The 15,775-nt window shown below is 33.4% G+C and overlaps 1 protein-coding gene across 1 annotated transcript in view; it reads right to left on the bottom strand.

Moving 5' to 3' along the window:
• Nucleotides 1–15,775, bottom strand: part of LRRIQ1 (leucine rich repeats and IQ motif containing 1) — a 171,021-nt gene that overhangs the window by 141,138 nt on the left and 14,108 nt on the right. Inside the window, exons 7-10 of the mRNA XM_010975087.3 lie at nt 15,191–15,265; nt 10,513–12,144; nt 4,734–4,886; nt 2,600–2,750 (exon numbers count right to left, since the gene is read on the bottom strand). Of these exons, the coding sequence (XP_010973389.3) occupies nt 2,600–2,750; nt 4,734–4,886; nt 10,513–12,144; nt 15,191–15,265 (2,011 nt within the window). The remainder of the gene's footprint in view (nt 1–2,599; nt 2,751–4,733; nt 4,887–10,512; nt 12,145–15,190; nt 15,266–15,775) is intronic.

Genomic DNA, 15,775 nt, shown 5'->3' with positions numbered 1-15,775 from the left:
AAAGAAATGCAAAAAAATCTCAAAATTATTTTAGTAGTTTTCTTCTAAATACTTCTAAATGCTTTTCTAATATTGGCATTTTTGTTTTGAAACTATTTTGTGGATATTATAATAGATAGCAAATAGTTACGTTAATGTTGATATCAATCAAGAAAGAGAAAGGGAATGCAACTATAATGTTCAAAAAGTAAATCTGAATTGGAGATATAAATGTTTGATATGTTCAATCAAAATCACAGGACAGGACAATTTGAGTATCAAGAAGTATAGTAAGACAAGTTACTGATATAAGAATAAGTATTCATAAGAATTCTGAGAAAGAGAGAATAGTAGGGAGAGAGAAAACAAGTGCAAAAACAAAGTAAAAAAATCATATGGCACCACTGAAAGTAATGAGGGCCACTAAGATCTTACTGTAGAAATCTGTCAATACAAAGGTAGGCATCTATTCCTGTATTTTTCTCTACAAACTATTTCAAGACAACCAACCAGCTCTTATTAAACCAGTGTTTAAAATGTGGAAGGCATGTTCAGATTAGAAAACACATTTTTCGTATCCCCGATTGCGTCTACTGATTCAGGCCACATTGATCAAAGTACGAAAGCATCAGATAAAAGTTTGCTGGAGAACTTCATAATGGAGGATTTAGGCTATCACTAGCTATATCCAATACTCAATTGTAGCATCATAAAAAGCAAATAAACACTGTATGACTCCTGATGTAAGGCAATATGAAGCACAGAGCGCCACCTACGAAAAATTCCTGCTGAAAAGGCTGAATTTGAACTTAATCAAGCCTGTTGAGCTAACTTTAATTTATAAGAAATGAAATATTTACAGGCTTAGTGAAACAATTTTAGTATACTAAAGGGAAGTAAATGGACAAACAGAATGTGGGACACTGTATTGGAGAATTAATGTAGGTTTTGCAACAAATCAATGGCATGGAGGAAAAAAATGGGAGGACTATTACAGATTAGAGTCTTCAGAGACCTAATGTACATGTAATATGTGGTCATTGTTTGTGTTATGATTCAAAAAAACCCATATAATTTTGAAAAAATAAGGATATTTAGATTATGAATTATCTGTTGATTAAAGAAAACACTATTATTTTCATTAGGCATCACAATGCATTGTAGTTAAATAAAAAAAGACCATATTATTAAAAAACATCTCCTGAGGTACAAAAGGATAAAATATTATGATTTGGGGATTTGCTTTAAAAAAGAAAAAAATAAAATCAAAACCAAAAATAGTCATGATGGATCAAATGTTGAATACAGTTATATGGAATCCCCATGTATTCATTTTTGTAAATATTTAAAATTTTCAACAATAAAAAAAATGAAAGAAGAAACAAAATAAAAGCAAACAAAGAAACTAATATCAAGAAGGCCTACGTACAATCAGGCCTAAACACAGGAAGTCGGCTTACTTCTACTCCTCCATCTGCTCCTATCCCACTCCCTGATATTTCAGTCCAGATCACATTTCCTAATCACTATAGGATGGAGAACGTGGAAAGGAGGTACCTTCGGGGGATCCAACAATTTTAGCCATTAGTAGTACACCAGAGTAGTTCTTATCTAGTTCATAACTTTTTGGCAACCCTTGATGATTCACTAACCATTATTTAAGCCCCTATGAAGTCCCTTGAGAAATCTCACAAGTTAAATATTTTAAGAATTTTAAGCCAGGTAATGAAAAAAATGAGATTTTTATTTTAGAATTCCCATACTGGAAACGTATAGAAATGAGTTGAAGCTGAATTTCGGTGGGTAGAAGAGACACATTGGGTAGTAAGAAGTGAGAACAAGAACAGAACACTTTCACAACACTTGACAACAAGGGGAAAGAGAGGTGAGGCAATGAAAGGAATGAATGGCCATGGGAAGACTCAGACATGAGGCAGGTTATAAATGACAGAGGAAGGCACCAGAGAAGAATGACAGGTGTATTTACAGAAAACAGAAAGGCTGGCCTTACACAAGAAAAGACATTCTTGTCACTGAATACATGGATTATAAAGAATAAGAGTGGGAACAGATATAGATATTCAGGTATATAGATGCACAGACAGAGGGATAAAGATGATTGGGGAGATTCAAACTGAGAAATTCTTTCTTTGATGTGGTGCTAGTAGCCTTATCTAAAGAAGGAAGGGTTAGTACAAGTGATGTGTACAGGTAAGGAGAGTAGTGATGGAAGGGTTTACCAGGAAAGGGTTATGACAGGTGCTGAGAAGTGCAGAAAGCATAGGATCCTTAAAAATATGATGGACCTGAACTGAGGTGTTATATTCCCCAGTAGAGCTCAGATCGCTAGTGCTTATAAGGAAAGAAATGGGGAGGTGAATATACTAATCTGAGGAGCTACGAACAACCACCCCATTTGCCAGTGGTGGGAGAATATTCCTTGTATATACATTAAAGCTAATTTTATTTCCTTCATAAATCTGGATAAAAGATTAAATAAGTATGGTTTGAATGAAATAAGCAAATTAGTGATGGTGACCTATTCTTCAAAAGGAATAAATGAAACAAAATATAACCATGAGAAATAAATGTCTATATATTCAAATTCCATTGTTCTCACCAATTCGAGTGATTTTATTATGTGAAAGTTCAAGATTTTGGATATTAGTGCAGCCATCCAAACCATGAAAAGAAGTCAGTTGATTTTTATTAAGAAGAACAACACTGAGATTTTCCAAATTTTCACAGTCGATAGTCTCAATGTGGTTTTCCTAAAATAAAGAACAAATGTAATTAGTTTTATTTCAAGGGCTTATTAATGAAACGTCTAAAGCTTGCAAAAAGAGGAAAGATGAGATATATGATCTCCAAATGAAAATCTGAATCCCTGACTTTAAAGATGACTATGCAGAATCTTATATTATCTAGATGAAAATATTAAGTAACCAAACAAATAATTAACTGATTTTGTATTGATTAATAATCTTTTAAAATACAGGAAATATAGAGTCTTATATGACAAAATATTTCAAACAATTTAAATGAACAAGAGTAAACATTTGGTCATAGTTGCTATGAAACTTTTTTTTTTGAAGAACTCAAGCAATGAAAAAGTCAAAATCTCCCCATTCCCCCTCCTCAGTCCGTTTTGCTCTCTTCCTCTATAGAATTGAATTAGGCACATATCTCATATATAGATTTACACTTTTATTAAACATACCCAATTCTGTAATACATAATGTTGGTCTTGACATCAAGACATGTTAAGAATGCAACAGCAATTCTCTTTTTCAATACTTCAGAAAGATAAATGGGCTTTTAAGAATCTTAAGGGTATAGTCTCACAGCATCCCTCTCAAAAATACCTATGAATATAGCCTTTGTCTAATGGAGTAAACTTACTAAGAAGCATAGGAAACCCACAAAGTTTGAAAAGAAAATCATATTGGTGAAAGCCCTGTCAGTTTGAACTGAAAAGAGTGTAACTCAAACAAACAAACAAACAAACAAAAAAACCCACTGGACATCCTTATAATCTTTTATGGGAAATAAACAGGTTAAGAAAAATTACCAGCTGCAGAACAGGGCACTTCTTATGGAAAAGGAAGTATGATTTGAGAATGGAGTTAAAAGCCTAGAGGGCAGAACCAAGAGTCACAGAGAACCATTCCTATGGAGTAGAATCAAGTCCTTATTACAGAATTGATGATATGTGCTTAGTTATGGACCAAGAACTACCAAGAGCTTCTTGTCTTCTCCATATTGAACGGGAATGACTCTTGTAATTAATTGGTCCTGTCTCACCATTGTATATGGGTATGTGAAGGCGGGAGTAGGGAGGGAAGACAACTCTTCATTTAACTTCATAGATCACAGAGTTGAAAACTCTCTAGGAGCAGATCATCTCCTCCTGTATCTGATTTAGATGAGAAGTTTCTGTGCTTCAAATCTGAGTCTGATGCCACAAGCTGATGAGATTTTGGGATCTTTAGGTCATAAGTATCTTTTGTACTTGGGAAGGATGTGGCTTATTAGGAGCCAGGGGGTAGATTACGGTAGACTGTTACTTTGAGAGCACCTCCCAATAAACCTCACAACCCAATATTGACACATCCACACAGTCCCCTCCCACATAAGCTGAAAGCTTAGCCAACAGAACATAAGTTAGCATGATGCCAGCAGATGCTTGATAAGTGCTTCATATTGAAGTTTGTCTTTTTGGAACACTACCCTGTAAAAATACCCAAGATAGCAGACACACACACACACACACACACACAGAGAGAAAGAGAGAGAGAGAGAAAGAGATTGGAATTCCAACCTCCCAGGGCACCAGACATGCAAGAGAAGACATAGACATTTTGGACATTGCAGCCCCAGCTGCAAATTACATAAGAGACACAGTATGAAGCGGATGAAATGCCCAAACAAGCCTGCCTCAATTCACGGCCCACAGAACTGTGAGCAAATAAAATGGTCACTGTTTTTAATTCACTGAGTAAGGTGGTCATTTGTTATACAGCAAAAATTAACAAAAACAATAACTATATCATCTGTAAGTAGATAGAAGTAATTTCTGGGTCATATCACCTAATCATTTCCCTTGTATGGTTCTTACAAGTTTTGGCCCTTGACCTCTTGAGACCCTAAATTACATGTTATTTTAATAAATGTTTCTTCAAAATTATCATTTCTTAAGTGTACACATGAATCCATTTTATCTTGTAAGATAAAGAGTAGAAGAGAAGACATACCTGTGCATCAATGTACTTCAATTTTTTGCAGTTACTCAGGCTGTGCAAAGAAGTTAATCCACAGCGTTGAAGAGACAGAAACTGAAGATTTGTACACTCTGTCAGCGTGGAGACACTACAACCTGGCAAATCTTGAAATGTAATTGTTGTAACCTAGAGAATTCAAGAAAATTGGAGAGCACAGCACTATCTGACTATAATGAATATAAATTATATCAGCCTTGCAAACCTGTTTTTACAAAATTCATCTAAGAAAAGTAATGCTATATATTGAAATCCATATTTATTAACAATTCAATTTCATTGAAGCTATCTGTCCATCTTGCCACTTTTGTTCCCTCACAGAAAGGCAAATTAACGCAAACATTTATGACCAATTCAATTCAAGAGTAATATGCATAGAAGCAATAATATACTCATTTATTAGTTCACTTCCTGATTTTTCACCAAATTCACTTTCCTTGTTTTTCATGTCCTCGGTATTATTTTCAGGGTTCCACTATATAAATGTTTAGGACCCGTGTTTGACAGTATCTTATGGGATACCTGAAAAGTACCAGAAGTCACAACAGGCCAGGGGATAGATTTTATATCTAATCTGCCATGATTCAACTAGAATAGCTCAGTTATCTTCGAAAAGAGAAGCAAGTCTGACTGAGAAGAGATATTATAGAAACTGTAATAAGTAGTAACATGCAATAATAACTGAATCATGTAAAACACAAACAATATTCTATTACAAGTCTTCTGTGTTAAAAAGGTATGAATTATTCTTTACTACTGAATAATGTAATATACCCAGAGCATATAGAATCTGCAGTATAACAAATCATGAATAGTAATTACATTTACATTTACAACATTTCTTATTATTGAGATATTACTGTGAACTCAATACTCCATAAAGCTTTTTTCCTAAGGAACATTTCTCTTTTTGGTTTAAGTCTTTTTAACTAAAGAAAATTCAATCTCAAAGAATGTATTTAACTCTATGGCATGTCTATTAAGGGCTACACTTACAGTTCTACAAGAATATGTCAGATAGAAATTTTTTGAGATTACTGAAAAGCAGTCCACTTATTAAACTCAAGAGATCTCACTCAAGCAAAATTGGCACAGGAATAAGGTAATAACATGTTAGTTCTTCACTATGATTGAGTCCCAGCACTGAAATAACTGTATGATCTAAATCACTTCGTATGAAGAACTTTTTCATATTTTCATATTGCCACATTACAAATCCTAAGGCTAAGTTTCCTATGTACTGAGTAACAATTTTTAAATTATTAGCTTTATAGGAAGAGTTTAGTGTATATCATACTCAAAAGAAATTCAAAAAAAGGGTCTACTGAAATTTATACCACTATTGGTTCTGAAAAAGCTGGAAAAGTATAAAATTCTGAACTGCAGTCAATCCTCTACATACGAAGTATTTCCTGTGCGTTAAATTAAATTAAGTTTTGAATTTACACATTTATGTAAGTGAATGAGAAGACCACATGTTCACGGACTATAGAGAAAGGATTAGTCTACTCCTTGCTTTAAGTAGCGAAAGCAGTAACTAATATCTTAAAAAAGTTGGTGAATAAAATTTTCTAGTTTCATAATTATTTTAGCAATTTCTCAATTACGCATAACCTAAAACAACTTTTGAAACTAATTTCTCTTTTATAACTTTTCAGAGAGAAAAGTCTTCATCCACTTGTGTCAAGATAAGTGCTGTGTAATGCTCATTTAATCTGTCCACAAAGAACTACTATAAATTCTGTAATTGGAAAACGGGCTCTATACTAAAACACTGAATGCACTATCCAGACTTAAGCACTTAAAAACTGAAAACCCTACAGCTGCAGCTTTATGGTAACAGATGCTACTCTACCTTATAATTTATATTATCCTTCCTGATATAATTATACGCTGCTTACAATCAACTATATAAACATATAAACACAATTAAGTTCTGGCTATTATGATGTGGCGACCTCTCTAATTACAGTGCAGGAATGACAACTGCTGCAGTGTCCTTGTGAAGGTCCTACTTTTGAATATGAGGCATTTCATGGTATTTTCTCCTCCCTTTCATGAAACATTTAAAATTTTTTCCTTATGCTATAGAAATTTATTCTCTACCCCACTCAACATGTGAAATTAAATAAATTTTTACATCTATTTACATCTACATGCATGACAATAATCACATAAACAAAACTGCTTTAATGCTCCCAAAATTGAGGTCAGTATAGAGTGAGTCCTCATAGGTGTTCATCACTGTGTGGTTAGCCTGAAAAAGGGCAACTGGGGCACACTTAATGGTCACTAAATGCTTCCTAAATAACTGAGTGAATAAACTTCCCTAGCCCTATGAAAAAACTAAAATATATTTATAGCATTCATAGTTTCTTTCCCTTATAAAAGGTAATATAAAAATATTTGAAAAAATAATATTTTAGGGCTCTCATGATTTGAAAATGAACTGGTCCATCTATAGAAGCTACGACTCATTCATTATATTTTAATAAAAGATCACAATTCAGTTTTCCACTTAATCATCTGTATTTCCCCAAATCCTAGACAGTTATGGTACATAAAACTGAGTTCACTCTGTTACTCTTGAGTTCAGCCCAAGGAGTGTCAGTCATCTATGGTAAACTAAATGCAAAAGTAATGAAAGCATGACTCTGTTTTGCTTTGTTCGGTGCCACAATCTCAAATCTATTCAACGTGGAGAAATAATATTGTTTAAAAAATCAGCTGCAAAGAGGTAGAATCTGAGCTATGATTAGTGGCTTAAATGAAAGAGAATCTAACTTTAATCCTGTACCATCACACCAGTTTATTACAATTTGCCTTGAATGAAGGAAGTAAGACACTCTGATCTAAAAGTTAATTATCTCCTAAAATCTTATCCATGCTATGTTATAAACTCATAGCAAAAAAAAACAAAAAAAAAAAACAAAAAAGACTTTAAGCTAGTACCCTTTTTTGTGGCTGTTATTTAAAAGCAAGTTATCATTAGCAAAATACCAAAAATAAAAGAAAAATGAATTAGTTAAAGCACTGAAACTAGAAAAAAATAAAAATATGTTAGTTGTCAGTAATCACTGATCCTCAGTCACATCCTTTTGGGATATCATTCCATATTGTACATGGTCCAGCATTTTCAACTTTGTAACTTCTTTGACGAAACAGGCTATTACTCTTCAGATGTTTGAGATCCACATTTGACAATTGACTATTACATATATTAGGGGCCCGAGATCAGATTCTTTACATATAGTATTTTAAAACTCAACAATCCTGTAAAGTAAGTATTGCTCTTCCCGGTTTACAGAAGACAAAACTGAGGCTCAGAAAGGGAAAGGTGAAGCACCTTGCACAAAGTGACACAACTAGTAAACGGCAGAAATAAAATTAGAGCCCTGATCTTACCTGATACTGGGCTTGTTAGTGCTTTATTACATTACACTCAAATAATTTTTATATTAATTTCCTTTTTAATCAAGTTACACTATCTAAATTGTGAAGCTAATAATAATATGGAGATAAGATTCAGTTGGACTTATTTATCCATCCATTTATCCATCCTCCCCACTCACCCATCTCATAGTCAAGGAATGAAAATCACTATTTCCTGGCAATACATAAAGCAGTACGGACAAGAGGCAGACTTGATTCATGTCCTGAAGGTTCAAAGTAAGAGAGTAACATAGGCAAAATGAATTGATTACTGGGTGAAATTCCAGAAGAGTAAAATTTTCTCTTCTAAAAGTCCACTCCAGAAGGACTTTACAAAGATGACAGATAAGGATAAAGATCTGAGCCTAGAAGATTAGAAAATCTAAGTAAGAAAGTGAGCTCATGGGTCAGTAGCAGTGGTGAATGAAGATACCACAATAATCCATCTCTGAAACAGAGTCATTACAAGATGGTTTTTATAACCCTTCAGCATTTATATGGCACATTCACATTTCTTTTCATCTTTGTACTATATATTTGATGCTTCAAGGAAAAATGAAATGTTTGAAATAGTTGTTTGAATAGTGTTCAGAGAATTAAAGGGTCCTTTGGAACATTGCTTCTCAAATTAGTCCATGAACCAGTATCAACCCAGGGGCGCTGTAAAAACGCAGAACACTGGGGTTGATCAACAAACCTATTGAGTCAAATCAACATTTTAACAAATTCCCTGGTGATCTGTATACACATTACTGCTTGCAAGGTCTTACTCTAAGAAGTAAAAGAAAATATTAATCCTCACTTTATGCAAATTGACAAGAATTACACAGAAGGAACAGAGTGGGCAGAAGAAGAAACATCAAGGAGAAGAAGGTTCATTCACCTTAACTTCCTCAGTGCTCTTCTCATAGGTCAGAACAGAGACCCACAAGAAAAGAGAAGGGGACTACTAGTTTCTCTAGCTTTGGAAACAAATACTATAGGCAAGAAGCTGTCCCTGATGCCTAGCCCAGATAGATACTCATGAGGAAGATGACTTTAAATGAATAGAATAGTTAGTATCTAATGTTATCCATTTAGAAAGCCTGCAGCAACAATTTAAAGTAGAAAAAGAATGATTTCACAGATAACAAAGCCAAAGAAAAAAATGTAACACAAGAGCTATTGAGAGATTCTATACATAGTTCTATAGATCTAATGGATATGAAAAATACATTGCCCAGGAAAAAAGAGGACACTTCGAAGAGTTCTTGGTCTTTATACCATTCTTTCACATCCTAGAGATCTCTTTAAATCCCACTACCTTATTATCCTCTCACAGAATACCTTGAAATCTTACAGCAAGTATCAAGATACGTATTTATGTATTCATCTGTGTATTTGTTTAAAGCCTTTTTGTCCACCAAAGTCAGCTCCATAAGGGCAAAGACTGAGATTTTTTTCTATCCTTCTAATCTAACAGTAAATATGGATTGATCATATTGGAGAAGAATATCTGCTGAGTGAAAGAATTAAATAATCCATATGTATTAATACGAATGTTTCCTTTCCTAGGCATCTGTCTATATCAAGAAACTAGATAAACTTTATTAAATATATTTAAATTTCAGGTCCCTAGCTAAATATATGAATTTTAATCATAAGTCTTCCCTAGTATTGCACTATTTAAAATAGTCTTTCCTGTTTTTCTACACACTTGTTAATTTCTGTCTTAATTTTGATGGAAACTATAGACCCCGTAAGAGGAAAATTAGTAACATATGGTGACAACTATTTTAAATTTCAGGCATATATTCACCATGTTTACATAGCATGTGTCTAAATAATTACGTTTTTACATAGATATTCTAGAGTCTTCCACTGTTGTAAGCCCTTCTTTCACAGTATTTGTGAAATCCAGTTCAGGGAAATCCACTTCATTCTGGAAGGAGCCACTAGGTGGTGTTCTGGCCCAGGACTAAAAGCAAACTAACTCCTAACTGGAGTATAAAAAGTTAGGAGTTTCCCACTCTAATTCAACCCTACATTCCCAGATGCCTCTGTTCTGGGAAGCTTGATAATAGCTGCAGGGCCCTTGAACCAGGTTTCAAGATGGAAATCAAAGCTCTTTATAGTGCTTCACTGAGGGAGTAGATGCCCTAAACAATTTTAATTGAGGAAATTTTTAAAACACATCTCCTCTCAAATGGGAGCAATATTTAATGAAATATTCATTGATTAAGAGACAGAATTCTTGGATCAAAATAGGCCTTCCATTAAGATTTTTAAAGTTACAGTTTAGAGAATCAATTAAAATCCAATATGAAAATGCATTATAAAATACCTGCTGTAAAGTATTCCAAGGACCACATCGAAGAATTTGTAGTGTATTCAAAGAGGGCATCACGTTGGCTGGGCATTTTACAAGTCTTTTTCTCCTAACAGTTTTCCTTTGTTGATTTTGTTTGAAAATTTCAAACCAAGGTTTAAATGATTTTATCCAAGCCAGCCTCTTTTCTTCAATAGAAGATAGAAGTGCTGGTTCTGGTACAGAGCAGGTCACCATATTTTCACATTCCTCTCTGTTTTCATGACATTCTTCTGGAATTTCTTTAATCTGAGACTTCAGAGAGTTTATTTCTTTAAAAACCAAAGAGTTTTTTGCATTAGAGCCACCCAAGTCTTCACAAGGAGCCTGTCTACCTAAAATATGATTTTGCTTGTTAATTTTACCTTCTACATTTGTCAAAGCATCACTGGTGTTAAAAACGACATCACTATTCAGTGCACTGCCCTTTGGGTTAGTTTCTTTAGATTTTAAATCACTTTCTTTTTCCTGTATTACATCTTCTCCTGTATCTTCAGAACTTTCTAATTTTAGTGGTAGTTTTTGTTTCATTGAAATCACTGAAATTCTCCTCTTATCACTCTCTTCACATGACATTCCATTCTGTTCTAACATCCCTTCTTTTTCTACTTTTCGTGCCTTATTTTGTTGATTATCATTGGTTGCCCTCAGTGCGTCGTTGTTTCTCACCTCCTTCATCTCTTGATTATGCCCCAATATGATTATTCGGGCTTCTTGTCTCGTGGTCTCTTTTATGGCAGGTTTCACGACTTCCTCTTTTTGTATTGGAGACTTTAATTCTTGCAGCTGAAACTGTTCTTTCACATTTTCTTTTAGATCTGGGTCTTCTAATTGAGTGTTTTTGTCTATATTTTCATTTTTCCTTGCTTGCTTAACCAATTCTTCTGCACACTGTTTTGCTAGGTTTTCACTTTTTTCTTCCATTTTAAATTCTGCCAAGATTGCTTGGTTTGATACAGATTCTTTGACTTGCACTTGCACTGATTCCTTCAACACAAGCTGTCTGCCTACATTTTCCCTCTCATTCGATTCCTCAGCAAGCCAAGGGGTAACATCTTCCCACTCCTTTGACGTCTCATCCCCTGGCCTTTTGGCTACATTACCCTTTCTCTTTGAGGTATCTTCAGCAGTTAACTGTTCGGCAGTATATTCTCCCTTCCTTAATGCTCTGCGTGTGATTAGCTGTTTTCTTGCCTCTTCTCTTAATCTCAATTTTTCCTTGTTTAGTAGTTGCTCTCTTTCTTGTCTCAGGATGTTCTTTTTTTCTTCATATTCTTTTTCTCTCCTTTTCCTTCCCTCTTGCTTCTGCTTTTTTATCTCTTCTTCTATTCTTTGTTCCTCTTCTAATTTTTTCCTTTTTTCTTCTTCCATCTGACGTATTTTTGCTTCCTTTTCCTTCCACTCTTGCACTTTCCTTTTCTTGCTTTCTACTTGTTCCTTTATGAGTGGGCCATATTTTTGGTAAGCCACGAATGCTTTATATTTAGCTTGAATTTTCACAGCTGCATTATGCTGCAGTTTTAACAAACGCATTTTTTCTTTTTCCTGTAGGTCTTTAAATCTTGCTCTTTCTTCTTCCATTTGTAAGTGCAAGTTTCTAATAAATTCCTAAAATAAAGTAAGATAAATAGCAGTCAATATAAACTAAATGTGTGATGTCACTAAAATATCACCTGAAACACAGACTGAAAACAAATACTAAAATTGAAGTCACAATAAAGATAGTATAAAAGTCACTTAGAAGAACTAAAGTAATTTATTTTGAATGGTATATTAATTTTTTAAATATTTAGTTGCTTCTATCAAGTTAGTAAGTTGATACTTTAATATGGTTATACCATGCCACACAGATACAAATTAAGGAAATCCTTGAAGACAGAAAGCATATGAAATCAGAATGACACAGAGGAAAAAGCAAGAAAAACTATAAGCTAAAAATTGTGTAGGAGAAAAGGACTTCAAACTTTCTGAGATGGGAGTTCTGATAAAAGGGACTCCCAGATTGAGCACAGAGAATGCAGAATCAGGGAATTATTTTGTGAGACTGACCACAGCGGGAAGGTGACATAGTACATACTTATAAGCCACACGAAGAACTAGCCTAGTCATACATCTTATCCTTTCTTAACTATTAAGGGAGTTGATAAGCACATACTGCATCAAATGAGATAATCTGGAGGTGGGTGAGAAAATATCATTATCACTGAAGTCCTAAAACAAAAGTAAAGAGATCAACAAAATTTGGCAAATAGTTGAGGAAAACTAACACAAAGAATGTGAGGCAATGAAAATGCTTCAATAAGCAGAAGGCAAAACCAATTTCTGAGAAGAGAGCTATTTAAATCAAGTAAAATTAAAATAAAGGTATTTTTAATAAAAACATTTAAACAGGAAACACCTCATATAAAATGAAATGCAAGTGCTCAATAAAAATATATGACTCACTCAAACAAAAATCAAGATAAAATGGCTGAACAGCTGGTTGCCTAAAGAAAAACTTCAAAATTAGGTGTTTCCTAGAACAACATACAAAACAACAAAGCCATGAAATGTATGACACAGATATTCAGAACCAAGAAAAAAAAAGGGAAGAGAATAATAGAAATGTATGTTTTCTAAATCAAAAAAGGCCATAAGAGAAAGAGCTGGGTTAACTTCTTACACACACACACACACACACACACACACACACACACACACACGGGCGTGTGCACAATAATACACTCATATAGATGCTAGCAATATTTTGGAATCCTAAGGAATGTAAGCTCCATGAAGGCAAGGATTATTTTCTGTTTTATTCACCGCTATATCTTATATCTTGAGTACTTAGAGAAGTGCCTGGCACACAGTGGAAAACCAGCAAATGTGTGGATGAATGTAAAAAGTGAAAAATCCAGCAAATATGTGTGGATGAATGTAAAAAGTGAAAAATCCAGCAAATATGTGTGGATGAATGTAAAAAGTGAAAAACCAGCAAAAATGTGTGGATGAATGTGAAAAGTGAAAAATTCAAAAGAATGCAATGAATGAGTATCAAAATTTGCAATCATAGAGAGCAGGTGAAAAAACACATAAACATGCAATGGAGTTATATGTTTAAACCGCTAAAACTAAACAGTAATAAACCTGGATTCTGTATCCAAGAAAAGAAATCGTTCAGTTTTAAAAGTAAAATCAAAACATTTTCAGTTGTCCAAACACTGAGAAAATTTGTCATCCAAAAGTATTTTTTTACAAGTATTTAGGTATATACTCCAGGAAATGAAAACTGAGTCCAGAAAACAGGGGAAGACTGAGGATTCAAAAAACATTAATGATCAAAGAAACCCTTAACACTTAGCAGTTAAATTATTTATTCTGTCTTCTTTCTTCCATCATTTCCCTCAAGGAGTCCGCTGGTAGTTTACGGTTGCTCCTTTGTCGGTAGTGTGCCTTGTTCTCTGGCTACTTTTAAAGATTTTTCTCCTCCTTGTCTTGAATTTCAATAGTTATACTATTAAATTCCCAGGTGTGATTTTCTTTGCGTTGATTCTGCTTGAGGATCTTGACTTATCTTCAAATATTCAGATTGATTTTTTAAAAACAATTTGAAACCATTTCAACTATTGTTTCTTCACCCATTGCTTCTGCTCCATTCTCTCTGTCCTCTCCTCCCAAGATTACCATTTATAGATATTTTTATCTTTTCATGATGTATCACATATTTCTTGTGCTCTTTTCTGCTTTTCCCACTTTTGTTCTCTCTGTGCTTTATTTTGGGTATTTTCTACTGACTTCTCAGTTTCACTAATGTTCTCACCTGCTGTGTCAAATCTACTGTCCAACTTATCATTGAACTTTTCAACTCAAAAATATACACTTGATATTTCATTATAGATTCCAATTTTCTTTTCATATAACCTGTTTAATTATTTTGCTGTTGCATGATAGTTATAAGGGTTCTAATGGCTCTCCTGACTCCAACATTTGCATTACCTCCAGGTGAGTTATTACTGTCTTATTTTTTCTTGTCATTCATAATGAATCTGTGTCTTCACATGCCTAACCAACTTTTTTTCACTTAAAGATGGACAGTATAAGCCTACTTTTTTCAGAAATGTGCTTATATAAAATTTAAAAAAGACTTGAAGGAAATGCAATGATAGGTGATACTACATTTGGCTGGATTACAGAATTATGGGAAATTTTATCCATTCTTATAATTACTTAAAATAATTTTATATAAAACTGTAGTAAATAAAAGTTAAAACTTAATAAATGTGTCATTAGAATCATCTTAAATTTAAAGGGGCTATTTAACACATTCAATTAGTTCTGTTAAAGAAATGCAGTAAACTTTCACAACAATCCTCAGTCATAATGAAATGTTCGTTAACAGTGTATTTCTTCAAACCTTAAAAGAAATTTTATTTCTTTTAATTATAGAATTATAATTTATTATAGACATGTTCACTCACTGAACTACTTTATTTTCATTTTGGGACATTTTATTTCAAGGAGAGTTTCTAATGATTAATAAATTTTGAAAACTTTAGTAAATTAAATCTTACACCAACTAGGCAATATTATTCTAAGATACTCATTCCAAGCGTAGTAATTTATTTCAAATAAAGAACAATTATTGTGTTGCTTAAAAACAACAAATCCATACCTCATGCTGTTTAAATTTCTCTTTCCAAATTTTCTCTTCTTTATGGAGTTCATCATTCATCTTGTCCTGTTCTTGCTGAACATATGATGATATTGAAATACTTCATTCAAATATCAAATAATATTATGTTTATTATATACGATTCTTACAATATTTATAAACAATGATCAAAGATAATAACTCATCCAATGGTCCTCAATTAACAGAACTGGGATAACAACTTTAATCTCAACCCAAAATATATAAATGACACTTGGGGTTCCCATTTTGAGCACATAAACATGTTTGCAACGGGGAGAGCTGTTTTATTTATTTCAGTACATATATTCCCATACTAAAGTGCATTGGCTAAAAGTACTGTTGGACAATGCAAAAATTACAAATAATAATGTGTGCAAGATAGGTTTTACATTACAATTTTTTTCTCCCCACACCATTCCATTTAATTCACATAATAAGTCAGTTCCGAGGGTAATTGTTTTCTTTCATCAACTCCTTATTAGCATCTATTTTGTTAAGGCTCTGCAGAATAAACAAAGATTAGTAAAATACAATCCCTTTCCTCAAAACCTTCACCTTTAATAT

This window comes from Camelus dromedarius, chromosome 11 (assembly GCF_036321535.1).
Source record: "Camelus dromedarius isolate mCamDro1 chromosome 11, mCamDro1.pat, whole genome shotgun sequence".
Taxonomy (NCBI): domain Eukaryota; kingdom Metazoa; phylum Chordata; class Mammalia; order Artiodactyla; family Camelidae; genus Camelus; species Camelus dromedarius.
Note: the sequence above shows the minus strand (reverse complement) of the source record. Positions and strands in the feature narration are given on the sequence as shown.